This window comes from Phalangium opilio, unplaced genomic scaffold (genome assembly GCF_054372755.1).
Source record: "Phalangium opilio isolate 3A_F unplaced genomic scaffold, DU_Popi_V2 ptg000079l_1, whole genome shotgun sequence".
Classification (NCBI taxonomy): Eukaryota; Metazoa; Arthropoda; class Arachnida; order Opiliones; family Phalangiidae; genus Phalangium; species Phalangium opilio.
Genome location: NW_028324187.1, coordinates 232,753 through 246,147, shown reverse-complemented (window position 1 = coordinate 246,147; position 13,395 = coordinate 232,753). Strand labels below are relative to the sequence as shown.

The following is a 13,395-nucleotide window of genomic DNA, read 5'->3' as shown; positions in this document are numbered from 1 at the left end:
GTTTCTTTTTGACCGAAATAATAAACGTTAATTCGTTTGAGCTCAAAATAAGCATGGAACAAACGTTAAAAAACCAAAAAAGTTGCATGAATTCAAATTAACAAAGTTAATTGCATCGTTTTTCTTTTTTATAATCTGGTACTATTTTGTCGCTTTTTGTGTAATAATTTTTATGAAAAAGGTAAACAGGTATATTTTTAAAGCTCCGATTCTGATATTGTTAAGCCTAAATTGATGCGATTTAGGCTTATAATTTGATAGATCCCAAGTCGTTTAGTAAACTTAACATGTTTCTGGAAGGAAATCCATAAATATAGCCATCATGACCTTGGTCAAGGTCAAAGACCATTGACAGGCAATTATCAATTGAGGGTTTAATGACATTTATAACTACTTCTAAGTGAGGTACTTCAAAACTTGCATGGTTGTTAAACGTTTACCATTTGAGTAAATGCACGCTCAAAGTTCAAGCACGCAAAAAACACTTGTGGACACAAGGAAAACCAACCAATCTCATTTTATCTAATAAATGTACCTATATTTTTCTTTTCACCAATTAAAAATAATCTCAGGGACTTTGCTTACGTGGCTCGAGACCGTTTGAGCCGAAAGCACATGTGCCACGTTTTCCGCTGTGATAACCCAGCCAGAATCATCGCGAACACATTGAGAGATATTTGCAAGAAAATCATGATCGAACGAAGCCTGCAACAGAATCTAGCCAAGCAAGTCATGCCCGGTAGTGGACCTTCTCGTAGTATGACCGGACCCGTGGGGGCCAGTAGGAGAGAAGCCCTTCTCTCCCAACCCCACGTATGCCGAGCCGGAAATGCGGGAGCCGGAGCTAATGCGACAAGACCCAGTAACTTGCCCACGGAACAGAGAAGGTTTAGTCAGAGCAGCGGCAAAAGCAACTATAGCAGTAAGTTCAAATATTCACCTCGCCTACCAAAGCCTAATAGGGTCAAAGGAACAAATTCACCAGATGATAAAAGACCTTTTCGACGTATCGGGACTATTACAAGGGGGTTGATACATTGCAGTCTCTGCGCATGCGCTCTCATGATACAAAAAGTATACAGCACAGGCGCCAAAAAGCGAGATGGAAGGCAAAGTTTTTACCCCCGCGTCTTTCTGTCTTAGCTACATCGAAATGGTCTATTCTGAGCAATTTCCTAGATTCGTTGTTAATTATTCCTGCTTAGGTTAGGTCTATGCTTTCCTACATATGGTCGTAATATTTTTATGGCTTCCTCCGCTGGGCTAATCGAATTAACAGTTGTATATAAACTTTGAGAGTAAAATATTCATTCTCTATCTCTTTCTCGATCAGGTAAATCTTTCCCTACCCCGATGGAAGAGCCCAAAAAGTTACTGAAAGCATACTACTTGGGTTCTACCAGCGTGGACAAACCAAATGGTATGGACACCCTCAACATGGCCATCGATAGACTAGCCAGTACTACTCCAAAATCAGAATATAAATTTGTACACGTGGCCGTAGCTCCTTCAACAATTACTATAATTGAACCAGGGGTAAGTTGAGACTAATTACCGCCCTTAATTAAGATACTAATTTATTATAATTATAATTACAGCAAGAGGAACCCAAAGTTATAGCCGAATGTAGGGTCAGGTTTCTATCTTTTCTGGGCATAGGTCGAAATGTTAAGTAAGTGATTCAAATTCAATGACTTTGAATTATCATTGAGGTCACGATTAAATCGAGATTTATGTTTATTGTTTTTAGAACGTGCGCGTTCATAGTTCACACAGCGCAAGATCAGTATCTAGCACACGTCTTCACATGCGAGCCTTCATCCGGGGCATTGTGTAAAACTATAGAAGCAGCTTGTAAGGTACGTTACACCCCTGCCTACAATCCTACATTACAAATTCACGCCCAATATATTGGTTTTACTTGTTAAAATTAAAAATTATCTTATTTTCAGTTAAGGTACCAAAAATGTTTGGACGCTCATAGACTAATCCAAGAACGACGGAGGACCGAAGCCCAACAAAATAAAGTAAGTAGTACCATCAATGTGATTCATCGTGGTTTGATTATTAAAGGTTGCCGCGCTTTGTTTCTAACCATACTTAAAAACGCGATTTATTTTGGGGAAACATTTATTTCAAAAAATATTACCTGATAATATGACTTCATGTAAAGCGTTGACACATGTTGAGCCCAAAAATATTTGGTTTCCAACGTGGAGCATGATGTCATCCGATTCATTTCTGACAACGTGTTTGTCGTTCAGAAATCACAATTCTCACACAAAGGAAATTGTTAAGCTTTGGCTTCCACAGCGTGTTGATACTTCGTTCTTTTATGAAGTTCCGCGAAAAATATTGTTCACGATATAATTTACCTATTTATTAGTTGATTACGCTTATAAGACACGTAAAATATATTTGGATTTTGTTGTAAATTATTTTAAAATTAAATCCCGTAATTAAACGATATACACATGGCGTATGCACGATAAACACGTTGGTAAAACTATTTAAGCCAGCAGACGATGCTCACTCAGTTCCTCAGAATAGGCATGCTGGACATATCCACTAAATAGATACACATCGACTAATAGCGTTTTCCTTTGGGTCCTCGCGGAGCGCTCCCATGGAGGAATAAAAATAGGAGATCCTATTCTTCAAAAACAGTCTTTAACGAAGCTGGAAACTACTACTACCATTTTTATTGCTCCTTGGGAGCGCTCCGCGAGGACCCAAAGGAAAACGCTATAAATCGAGCAACAAAGCTTAATTTTCATTGGTCCATTGCATGAATTTGGCGGGAGTTTCACATTTCCTTTATCTGGCGGGATATTGGTTTGTAACGTAATTATTTTTTTGTCATTTTTAGGGTCTAACAAGCACTATAAGAAACGTTTTGGGCAATCTGACCACCCGCCTGACCAATAAAAGCGTAGAAACGTGAAACACAGTTTTGTTATTTTAAGACAATATATAATTTTGATTAGAATTCCTATCATATATGTCAATTTTTGAAAAAAAAATAACACCAATCCCAAGAGTTGGAAACAAAATAGTTTGAAAAAGTAGTGAATAAAAAACAAACAAAAATCAACTTAAAATATTCCGTTAAATAATATAGTCTTTGTCACAACTAGATCATAACCAGAATATATATAAAATGAACTCTCTTAAAACAAAAATATAAAGCGTCCATTCATTTCCAAAAAAAAAATTAGAATATATTAATATTTTCACAAATTTATTACTGGTATTGTAGTCAAAACGTTTTTAATTTAAAAAAATTAGTCTATTAGCCGAAAAATAGTTCTAAATATATATATATAATTAAAATAAAAATCAACTAATTTTTAGTCACAACAAATCAGTTGAGAAACGTAACGTAATTTAAAACACTTTAAAAATAAATAAATAAATAAATAAATAAACTAAACAACAGGGTAGATTTGATTTTAAAATATCCCATATTGTTAAATTCCCACGCATTTGTTAAAAAAAAATAAAAAATAATACTTTTAACTTCCAATAATAAATTATAGATTAATTAAATATATTCTAACCCTTTCTGTTTTTGGGTTTTTTAGAAAATATCTGTTGTTATTTTAAATTTTAAACTTAGATCAATTAATTTTAAAGTTTAATTTCAAAGGTGTCTAAAAAAACAAAAAAACTCTATAATAGTTTCTCAACTGATAAAATTATTTAAAAATAAAAATAAAAATAAAAAAACTTGGGGAAGAGATCTTGGACATAAAGCTATATATATATATAATTATAAATAATTTAAAAAAAAAATGTTGTACAGTTAAATATTATGTGTATTTGTGACATGGTTTGCGAAATAACTGCATCTCATAAGTGGACCATAATACTGCAAAAAAAAAAAAAAAACTTTGACTTAAACCTAAACAGTAAAAAAAAAAAACGCATTTTCTAAATTATATAAATTAATTACTAAATTCTAAAACCAATATCAATTTAATAAATAAACGCAAAGTGTGTTATATAGTAAAGATAAAAATAATTATTCAGATGTGAACGTCCATAGAAAAACAAAAATAACAACTGATTTATAATAACTAAACTCAAAAAGAAAAAGAACATATAATTGTCCATTTTTTCTATTTTTTCAATGACTAAAAAGTAAAAATTTAAGTTTTTTCCGAAAAACTTATGAAATAAGATGAATAAAATTAAAACTAATTGTTGTAGGTATTTTAAACTAAAGAAACAAACAAAAAAAAATCCCCCGTCATGATTCTGCAGCTATTTTTAAAAAAAATTTTAAAGTAATGTTTAATTTTAATTTTTAGAAACCTAGGGCCAGTTTTATACTTGTAATTTTGATTATAATTATATTTTAGCCTTGGCTATATTAAAGGGATGTACAATCCGTTATGTATGGGCGGGGCCTATATCAAACTTATCTTCCATCAAATATAGCTCTACTGAGCACGCGTGAAGTTCGTAGCATTATCAGTGCATTGGGAATGGGCATCTACCGTAGAAACAGACGTTCAAGCAGACGACAGCCTAATCACTACTCCAGGAAATAATAACACTACTACTAAAAAATATAGTTCTTGAGTCTTATAGACACACCCATACATAACGGATTATACATCCCTTTAACTACCAATTTAGCTCTAAAACGTCTAAAGGAAGGCGCGAGTCCCAGTATTCGAGGGTTAATTAATTAATTAATTAATTTTAATAGTTAGCGCCTAGATCTGATTTTATCTTCTAAAGTGTTTCTAAAGTACTCACAAATAGCAGCTTAAATAATGTACGATAACTACATAAGTTCCATTTTAATAGTGATAATAAAATAGCACTACTAAACACTTTTGAAGTGTATATTGGTTGCTAAATAAATAGCCCAATAACAATTGTTTTTTTAAAAAAAAAAGAACTGCACTTGTTGACCGATTTAAATATAAATATGTCCCGTAAACACTAAACTTAATAACCTAAATCTTGAGCTAAAAGATTTAACGTTATTTAAGGTTTAAATTAAAATTAAATTTAATTCACGCAAAAAATATTATGAAGGAAAAAGAAAACTGTACTAAATGTTGAATGAATAATGTTGAAAAAAAAAAAACAAATTGTCTTAAACCCTTAGAATTCGCTAATATCATGAATCTATATAACTGTGAATATACAGCTGCGTTATGCTGTCTAACCTCTCGATAAGGTTTGGGCGGGGCTTAGCGAAAGGAGACACCAGTCCGGGGGAGTGTAAATTCGAAACGTCACTTCCCCTTGTCTTGTGATTGGCTATTAGAGCTACGCAAAATGCGTCAAAGCTAGGAGGGTTACGCCCAAACCAAATCGACATGATAGAAGCAGAGAGAATTTAGAAGGGGAGTGGAAAGGGTGGTTTGGAATGTAGCGCAACGTCGTCTGCTAAACGTTATCTAGGCAGGTCGATTTCCGGTATGATGCGTTTGTAACAGAGAGATTTTAGAACATGTGACCGGAAACTCGCCTACCCCAAAAAGCTCAACGCGACATCTTGTTTGGGCGTCATCACGTTTAATAGAGTCAAAGGGGGGCCTTCCACTCCCCTTCTAAATTCTCTCTGATAGAAGGGGCATATGATAGAGCTGTATATTCATAGATTCATGCTAATATGATCATGGCATCAAATAATTTTTGTAAAAAAAGGACTTAGCCAATGTTAAGTGTAACTAATAATTCACTCTGAGTAAAAAAAGATTAATTCCCATAAAATCCACACATAGTTGAACGTGAAAAAGTGTTATATATATTTAAAAAGACTGTAAATTGAATTGATAAAGAAAAAATTAACTATTCCAGATTTGCACTGGTTAAATAAGAAAAAGAAAACAACTGCCATTTATTTTATAAAGAACGTAATCTCAAGTTTTCAATTTATTTTGATAAATATTTCTTTAAGTTTAAACTCACGATGAAAAAAAAAACCCATGACATCAATCAATGTTAATCTTTACTCCCTCCCATTGTCCCTTTTAAAACCATTCAACTATAAATGAATTTCTCGTAGTAAATCACACGTCTTTTTCTATATAATTAAAAACTATTAGATTTTTCCGTAGGGCTGTATTTCAAACCACTTATACAAACATTTGTGACCATTTCTAATACCCCCTGAAGCCCCGATACCCTACCCATGAAATACGAAGAAGTCACATGAGCGAGGAAAATAAAAATCACTTTGTTATTTTGTAAATATATTTACGAAAATGATGATAGAAATCAAGCTACGTAAAAAAAAAACGGTGAAATCAATTTTTGCGTTTGGCTTAAATGTTTGTCCATTATTGCGAATTGTTAAACGTAAATAATTGTAAAGTGTATAAAAGACCCTCGGCGGTAACTTTTAAAAAAATAAAAAGGCTTTTTGGCAGTGATGTTCAAATTTCAAATGCATCTATTCCCGACTTTTTCTTACCTAATTTATAGATTTATACTTCAAGTATCGAGTTATATCGATTTAAAAAGGCCGTTTTTCAAACCTCATGCACCATTAGGCTTAACTAAAAAACGTTTCTACCCTCGTAAGCCTTGGCAGTGAGTGATGTTCAAATTTCAAATGAACCTTTTGACTTTTTCTTATATAATTTATAGATTTATACTTCAAGTATCCAGTTATATCGATTTAAAAAGGCCGTCTTTCAAACCTCATGCACCATTAGGCTTAACTTAAAACCGTTTTTACCCTTCTAAGCCTTAGTCAAAAGTGTACTTACATTTAATTGCTCCCGACGTTAATTTATACTGTAAATTTTGTTGACAACAATCACCTAACATAAATAATCCTACTAAAGTTATTTATAACTCTTCAACATAATTGAAATACCTAAATTTCAGTTTAAACTTAACATATTTAATAAACAAGCGTACCAACGCGGCCATTTTTATTTTCAAACTGCAGTGACGTGCAGTCACTCACCTTTGACACCAGGGGGCACAATCAATGAGATAGAATATATATATGAAACCTAGAGTCACAACGTGAGATCTCGAGATCGACGTTTCGCAATACACCTTTTGTCGAGCATGAATCTTTATCAAATACGGGTGGCGCCACCCTAAGAACTTTTTTATTACCGTCTGCTGCTATAATCTGTGTAACAAGCTGCCAAGATAGTTTTTAAACGTGTTAAATAAAATACGCGAGTTAAATAATAAAAACTCTAGTCCTAATAAATAGATGAAATAAAAATCATAACGATGTTTCTGATAGCAAATAAGCCATAAGTAAAAGTTGTAATTAGTTCCGCTAGAGGCTCCCAGGTGGCGTTGGCATGTTTTGATAAACGTGCTTGATAAAAACAATGTGTTTCGCGGTAAGCCGATTTGAATTGTAACTCTATCTATCTCATTGGGCACAATATACGTGAGTCACGTGACCAGCCGTAATAATATGGCGCCAAATTTAAATAAAAGAATGGTTAACACGTGTCAATCTTTTCAAAACATTTTATATACACCAAAAATTTTATTCAGAAATTTACAAATTTACAAATTTGTTACATCTGAAACAAAACTCTCATGAGGTTATGTTTAATTTTTCCACAGGAATCTGCAGCTTTATTTGGTCTGAAACAATAATTAAAAATGAACTAAGTTAATTATTTAAATAAGATTATAATTAAAGGGGACTTACTGGGATAGGAAATATTGTAGAGTATCTTTTGTAGCTCTGGAAAAGAATGGTTGCCTACAACTATGTGCCAAAGCCATAAATGGTCCTCTGAGATCATGGGGTGCACGGAACTTCTTATCTTCACACTGAAATCACAAAAAGTTTAATTATTATAATTAATAACTTTTAGTTCCTGTTAAAAATAGGAACTTACTTTAATTAAGCCTAAATGAACTAATAAATCATTAGTTAGTGTAAGAATAGTTTGGTCATTTACAGATCCAAATGCAGTTTCTAAGTAGTTATCTAAAATTAAACGTTTAAAAAATAAATTAAACGTTTAAAAAATAAATTAAACGTTTAAAAAATAAATTAAACGTTTAAAAAATAAATTAAACGTTTAAAAAATAAATTAAACGTTTAAAAAATAAATTAAACGTTTAAAAAATAAATTAAACGTTTAAAAAATAAATTAAACGTTTAAAAAATAAATTAAACGTTTAAAATATAAATTAAACGTTTAAAAAATAAATTAAACGTTTAAAATATAAATTAAACTTTTAAAAAATAAATTAAACGTTTAAAAATGAAATTAAACGTTTAAAAATGAAATTAAACGTTTAAAAATGAAATTAAACGTTTAAAAATGAAATTAAACGTTTAAAAATGAAATTAAACGTTTAAAAATGAAATTAAACGTTTAAAAATGAAATTAAACGTTTAAAAATGAAATTAAACGTTTAAAAATGAAATTAAACGTTTAAAAATGAAATTAAACGTTTAAAAATGAAATTAAACGTTTAAAAATGAAATTAAACGTTTAAAAATGAAATTAAACGTTTAAAAATGAAATTAAACGTTTAAAAATGAAATTAAACGTTTAAAAATGAAATTAAACGTTTAAAAATGAAATTAAACGTTTAAGAATTAAATTAAACATTAAAAAATTAAATTAAACATTAAAAATTAATTTAATTTAAAATACATACCACAAATTTTGAAGATTTCTTTCTGAGTTTCTTCATCAGAATTGACTGTAAGGCAAGAAGATACTTTAATAAATAATTCTAAACAATCCCAAGTTGAAGGATTACTCTGAAAATAAATATTTTACGACAGTTATCAATCATTAACAAAAACTACACTTAACTAATAACTAATTACATACATACCCCAAGTTCTTTAATTAATAAATTAACTCTATCATTTCCTAATTGCAAGAAAGTTTCTGCATTTGGTGATTTTAAAAAATCATTGATAGATATCTATATTGAAATATAGACTAATTAATTTTATAACTTTCTAATTAGTAAGTTTAATTTCATTAATTTGTAGGATAGGAATGAAGTTAATGGACAAACTTACAAAGATTTATTAATCCTCAAAAAATTAATTTTATTTAGGTTATAAAAATAATATAATATTAATTTTGCAATCAAATGAACAATATTAAAAAAAAAAATATTAAAAAAAAAAAAAAACAAAAATTAAATTAAAAAATTAAGTCTATAAACTTAAAACATCCATTTTAGTAATTAATAAATCTTCGTCTGTCACTTTGGCCTAATCATGAGAAACATTATAAAGCAAGCTAATTAGCCTTATTCCTGATCAGCGCCACCAACCCATAGCGGCGACTTTGAGAACTACTATAAGCGGCAAGCCAACCAGATGTCGCTAAAATCTGGTGACGTCATTTTTTGGTAAGACCCCGAGAGTGCCCGTCAGTGACGTCACCAGATTTTAGCGACATCTGATTGGCTTGCCGATTACAGTAGTTCTCAAAGTCGCCGCTATGGGTTGGTGGCGCTGATCAGGAATAAGGCTAATTAAAAAACACCATTATCATGTTACCTTTGGTGTCAAAACAACCACTCCATTTGAAACAGCTGGTTTCACATTTTCTTTTTGAACTTCAACTTCAACAACATCTGATGTATCTTCCTTGGAGACTTCCTCACTTTCATCCCCATATTCATCACCATCACCATCTTCATTCTCATAATCTTCTCCTTGATCATCAGAATCTTCATCTTCCACACCCTCATCATCACTAAAAAAATTAATAAATTATTTAAAACAATCCTAAATGCATTAATTAATCTTTTCAGGGTTCGTACGACTTTTCCAGCTTATCCCTGACCAATTTTTGGAAATATCCCTGACTATTTTAAGGTGTTTACTAGAGCCCACTTCATAATGACACCTGTCTCATATTTAGTATTGCTCAAAGCATAGCTTAATATACCAAACACAATCCCTGACTTTTAGGAAAAAGTTTCAAATCCCTGACTTATTCCCCTATTTTCCATATCCCTGACTTATCCGGGTTATTCCAGTTCCGTACGAACCCTGTAATTAATCTTTTTCACCTCATGGATCCAAGTTGGGAAGCCATATTAATAGCTTCCATTGTTCCCTCAATCATTTGGCATCCTTCACTTCCAAATGAATTCCCGTTTAGTTCAAGTTTTTGTAAGTTTAATTTGTTTTCCATCGCTTCGGCTAAAGCGATTCCACCTTCTTTATGAATTTCATTAAAACCTAAATGAACTTCCTAAAAAATTACACTTAAATTAGATCAAATTAGGCCTATATCTAATTTTTCAAAAAATGTGTATATCTTACTCTAAGTTTAGTATGACCTTCACGTAAAGCTTCAGCAATGGCCAATGCCCCTTCTGTTTTCAACAAACAATCTCCTAAATTAATTACCTCCAATTCTTGAAGGTTTTCCATGTTCTTAATAAGATAAATTAAAGGTTTTAAACACTAATAAATAAAGAAATAAAATTATACAGGGTTCGTACAAAATTCCCTGACTTTTCCAGGTTTTCCCTGACTAAATTAAACAAATTTCCCTGACCATTTGCAATAACGTACATAACGAACATATATGAAAACCAATCTAAATTCATTCGAAACATTTTTGCACAAGATATTGTTACAAAAATTAGCCAATTCGTTTAAATTTAACTTTAAGTGAATCATAAATAACCGGAGCGAGCGAAGCCTCACACAACACATTTTCTGGTCACCCTTATACTGTTATCCAAACTTTAAAATTTCCCTCCAATATATTTTTCCCTGATATTTCCCTGACTTTTTAGGTTCATTTTAAATTTCCCTGACTTTTCCCTGTGACCTTTTAGACCCATTTTCAATTTCCCTGACTTTTCCAGGTTTTCCAGGATTTCCAGGTCGTGTACGAACCCTGTTATATAAAATAGGCATAGATACTTTAGCAAAAACTTTAGCTCCTTTCTCCGTAAAAGTGTTATCGTTAAAATTTACAACTTTTAGTTTAGGATTTTGGGACAATGCATCGGCTAATGCTGAAATCCCTTGATGATAGATTCCATTTTGAGGCATTTGAACCTCTTCTAATGAACCAAGACTCTGTAATAAAAGGTTTAATTAATTAATTAAATATGATTTAATTAATTCCAATTACTATTTCAAACTTACTTTGAAAACGGCAGCCAAAGCTTCAGCTCCTGGATTTTCCAACCGGTTTCTTCCACAAATGAATTTTTTTAAGGCAAATTTTGCGCCAGGTGTTGAAGAATCAATATTAGATTTCAAAGCCTCAGCTAGAATCTAAATTAAATAATGTTACTTAAGTTAATATTAAGAATTTATATTATTTTTATATTTGTATTACTTTTCCACCAGTTATCCCTAATCCATTATTATTTAATCTCAACTCTTTTAGAGTTTGACAAGCGGAGGATTTAAGTAATGTCACAATTCCTTTGACCCCAATGGGGCCAAATGCATTATCACTTAGATCTAGCTCTTGTAAATGAGCTCCTGCTAAGATAATTCCGCTACTTAGGTATTGCTAAAAGATTTAAGGGTAAAATTAATGTCATTAAATAATAAACTGATAGCTTTATTATACCAGAGCATCAGGGATTTCAGTTTTAAGACGCCCAGTGAACAAATCCTTCCATAGAGCTCTCTAACGAACAAGTTTAACCCAATTAAGTTACTGAAATGGTTGGTTGGTTAACATCCTAAAAAGATAACTACCCTAAATTGAGGTTGACTCTCTAATGACTTGGCTACTGCCTTAGCGGCATCAACACCAAGAGTATTGCCCTCCAAGCAAAGTGTAGTCATATTAGGGCAATTATTAATCGCCTCAACAACCGGTGTAGCTAAGTAAATTAATATTAAACCCAGCGTATGTTAATTAAAATCAAAACATACCATCTCGTTCTGTATCCAATTTTAAGCCTTGGCCAGAAAAACTGACTTCTTTTTCGGCATCTTCCACATCCACCGTCGTTTTAGCTAACTGGGAAACTACTTGTTCAATTTCATCCGCAGACATTTTAATTACTTTTGGTCCTTTATTCCACTTCTTAAATAACCGGCGTTGCCGTAAAATTAAAAATTTGGTCCAAAATGTTGACACGCCGCGAAAATTCCCGCCAAATAACAGACAACAACAAGGAAGAACGAGTAACGCGGATAAGCCGAGCACTAGGGGGATTTTGGGGGTCAAAGGGGAAGTGGCCCCTCCACCGGATGCCAAAAATAGCATCCAATTTAATAAAAGTATTTAAAATATAATTTCTTATCTATTAAAACAAGAGATTAAAACGCATAAAAACAATATATATGCGATTAACGTAAGCTAATCGATTAACACGTCAATAAAAGCAAGGACACACGACTGCCTGCCTACCAGACTATGGGATTGGGGAAAACGCGGGAAACTAGATTTTTTTGGGTGAGTTACCCCTTTCGCTTTCCCACCAAAATAACTAAAGGAAAACGTAATAATTTATTTCGTCATGTAGAGGTAAAGTAGTTTTACTTTTCAATAGATGAAATAAAAAATAAAACGCGGTTACAGTCTCCGGGTTTTATTATTTATACTTTTGGTTTTATTTTGGTCGATTACCTCAAAGGTATTTTTTTTTTAAATCCCGGCGACCTGTACGAGTCAGTACGACGAGGTTGAAATAACGCGCGCTTTTATAAACCAATCAGAGGCCTTTATGGTCAAGTTTAGATAGTTTTAGACCAATCAAATTTATTATACGCAAAAATATACTTGCTTAAGCCTTAAACTTTTACAAGTTTCAAATTCAATATTTAAAGAAAGTAGAAGGATAGCATCCACATTTCTTAGTTTCTTTATCGCAATAAAATGCTTTCTTTTCATCCCCACACATATCGAAATATTTGGGAACACAAACTAAATTTGACACGCATGGATCACCTATATCAGATCCTGGAAATTCCATAGCTGGTCCTAATCCATATGAGTTTAGAAGGGGAGCGAATATATCCTTTAAATCGTTAACCCCATTGGCTAAATTATTCAACTAATTAGTAATAATTATATTAAAAATAATAAAACTTGAAATTTATAATACCTAAAGCCAAAAGAGCCCAAAACAATAAGAATTTGTGGAACATTGTTGGGTCCATTCTGTTTGTAAAAACATATAGCTGTATTGTGTAAGGTGTTTTAATGACTGTCAACGTATCATATGGTTGGAGGTCTACCAACAAACACAACTACATAAAACCACTACACACACTACTTTCTCCAATCAAAAGTGAATGTACAAACTACAATGGCATTTACAGTGAAGCTTATATATAATCAAGAAGTGATATCTAGTTTACTAGGGAGAAGGTATAAGATGCCTGCGTATTTGCGCGCCATAGTCCCAGTGCCCCTTTCAAAATACAAGGGGGGGGGGACGACGTAAAAGGAGGCGCCGGGCTATTTCGCC

General features: G+C 32.1%; 3 protein-coding genes across 7 annotated transcripts in view; 1 reads left to right on the top strand and 2 right to left on the bottom strand.

The window, feature by feature from the left end:
* LOC149653997 (uncharacterized) overlaps positions 1-2,876 on the bottom strand; it is a 113,814-nt gene extending 110,938 nt beyond the window's left edge. For both annotated transcript variants that reach the window (XM_089845370.1, XM_089845372.1), the window contains exon 1: positions 2,150-2,876. The gene's annotated coding sequence lies outside the window, so the exon portion shown is untranslated. The remainder of the gene's footprint in view (positions 1-2,149) is intronic.
* LOC149653996 (uncharacterized) overlaps positions 1-6,413 on the top strand; it is a 52,962-nt gene extending 46,549 nt beyond the window's left edge. For all 4 annotated transcript variants that reach the window (XM_089845355.1, XM_089845357.1, XM_089845356.1 and 1 more), the window contains 6 exons: positions 573-922; positions 1,334-1,536; positions 1,599-1,672; positions 1,751-1,859; positions 1,953-2,027; positions 2,870-6,413. In XM_089845355.1, coding sequence (XP_089701481.1) covers positions 573-922; positions 1,334-1,536; positions 1,599-1,672; positions 1,751-1,859; positions 1,953-2,027; positions 2,870-2,944 — 886 coding nt within the window. In that variant the 3' untranslated portion in view covers positions 2,945-6,413. The remainder of the gene's footprint in view (positions 1-572; positions 923-1,333; positions 1,537-1,598; positions 1,673-1,750; positions 1,860-1,952; positions 2,028-2,869) is intronic.
* A 1,045-nt stretch (positions 6,414-7,458) lies between these two features.
* Positions 7,459-12,320, bottom strand: RanGAP (Ran GTPase activating protein). Its single transcript, XM_089845364.1, has 14 exons — positions 11,852-12,320; positions 11,672-11,799; positions 11,541-11,600; positions 11,301-11,480; positions 11,105-11,236; positions 10,877-11,035; positions 10,265-10,378; positions 10,009-10,193; positions 9,491-9,689; positions 8,809-8,901; positions 8,626-8,731; positions 7,851-7,942; positions 7,658-7,782; positions 7,459-7,590 (listed from the first exon to the last, which is right to left on the bottom strand). The coding sequence occupies exons 1-14, from the start codon at positions 12,186-12,188 to the stop codon at positions 7,521-7,523; spliced, it is 1,980 nt and encodes a 659-aa protein (XP_089701490.1). The 5' UTR covers positions 12,189-12,320; the 3' UTR covers positions 7,459-7,520.
* Between the last annotated feature and the right edge of the window lie 1,075 nt (positions 12,321-13,395).

Coding starts and splice junctions, on each gene's coding strand:
- RanGAP (XM_089845364.1), bottom strand. CDS start 12,188: ATGCTATTTTTGGCATCCGGTGGAGGGGCCACTTCCCCTTTGACCCCC. Junction 10,379..10,876: donor GAGCTAAAGTTTTTGCTAAA/GTATCTATGCCT, acceptor TATCTTATTAAG/AACATGGAAAACCTTCAAGA. Junction 7,943..8,625: donor AGAAATCTTCAAAATTTGTG/GTATGTATTTTA, acceptor GTTTAATTTTAG/ATAACTACTTAGAAACTGCA.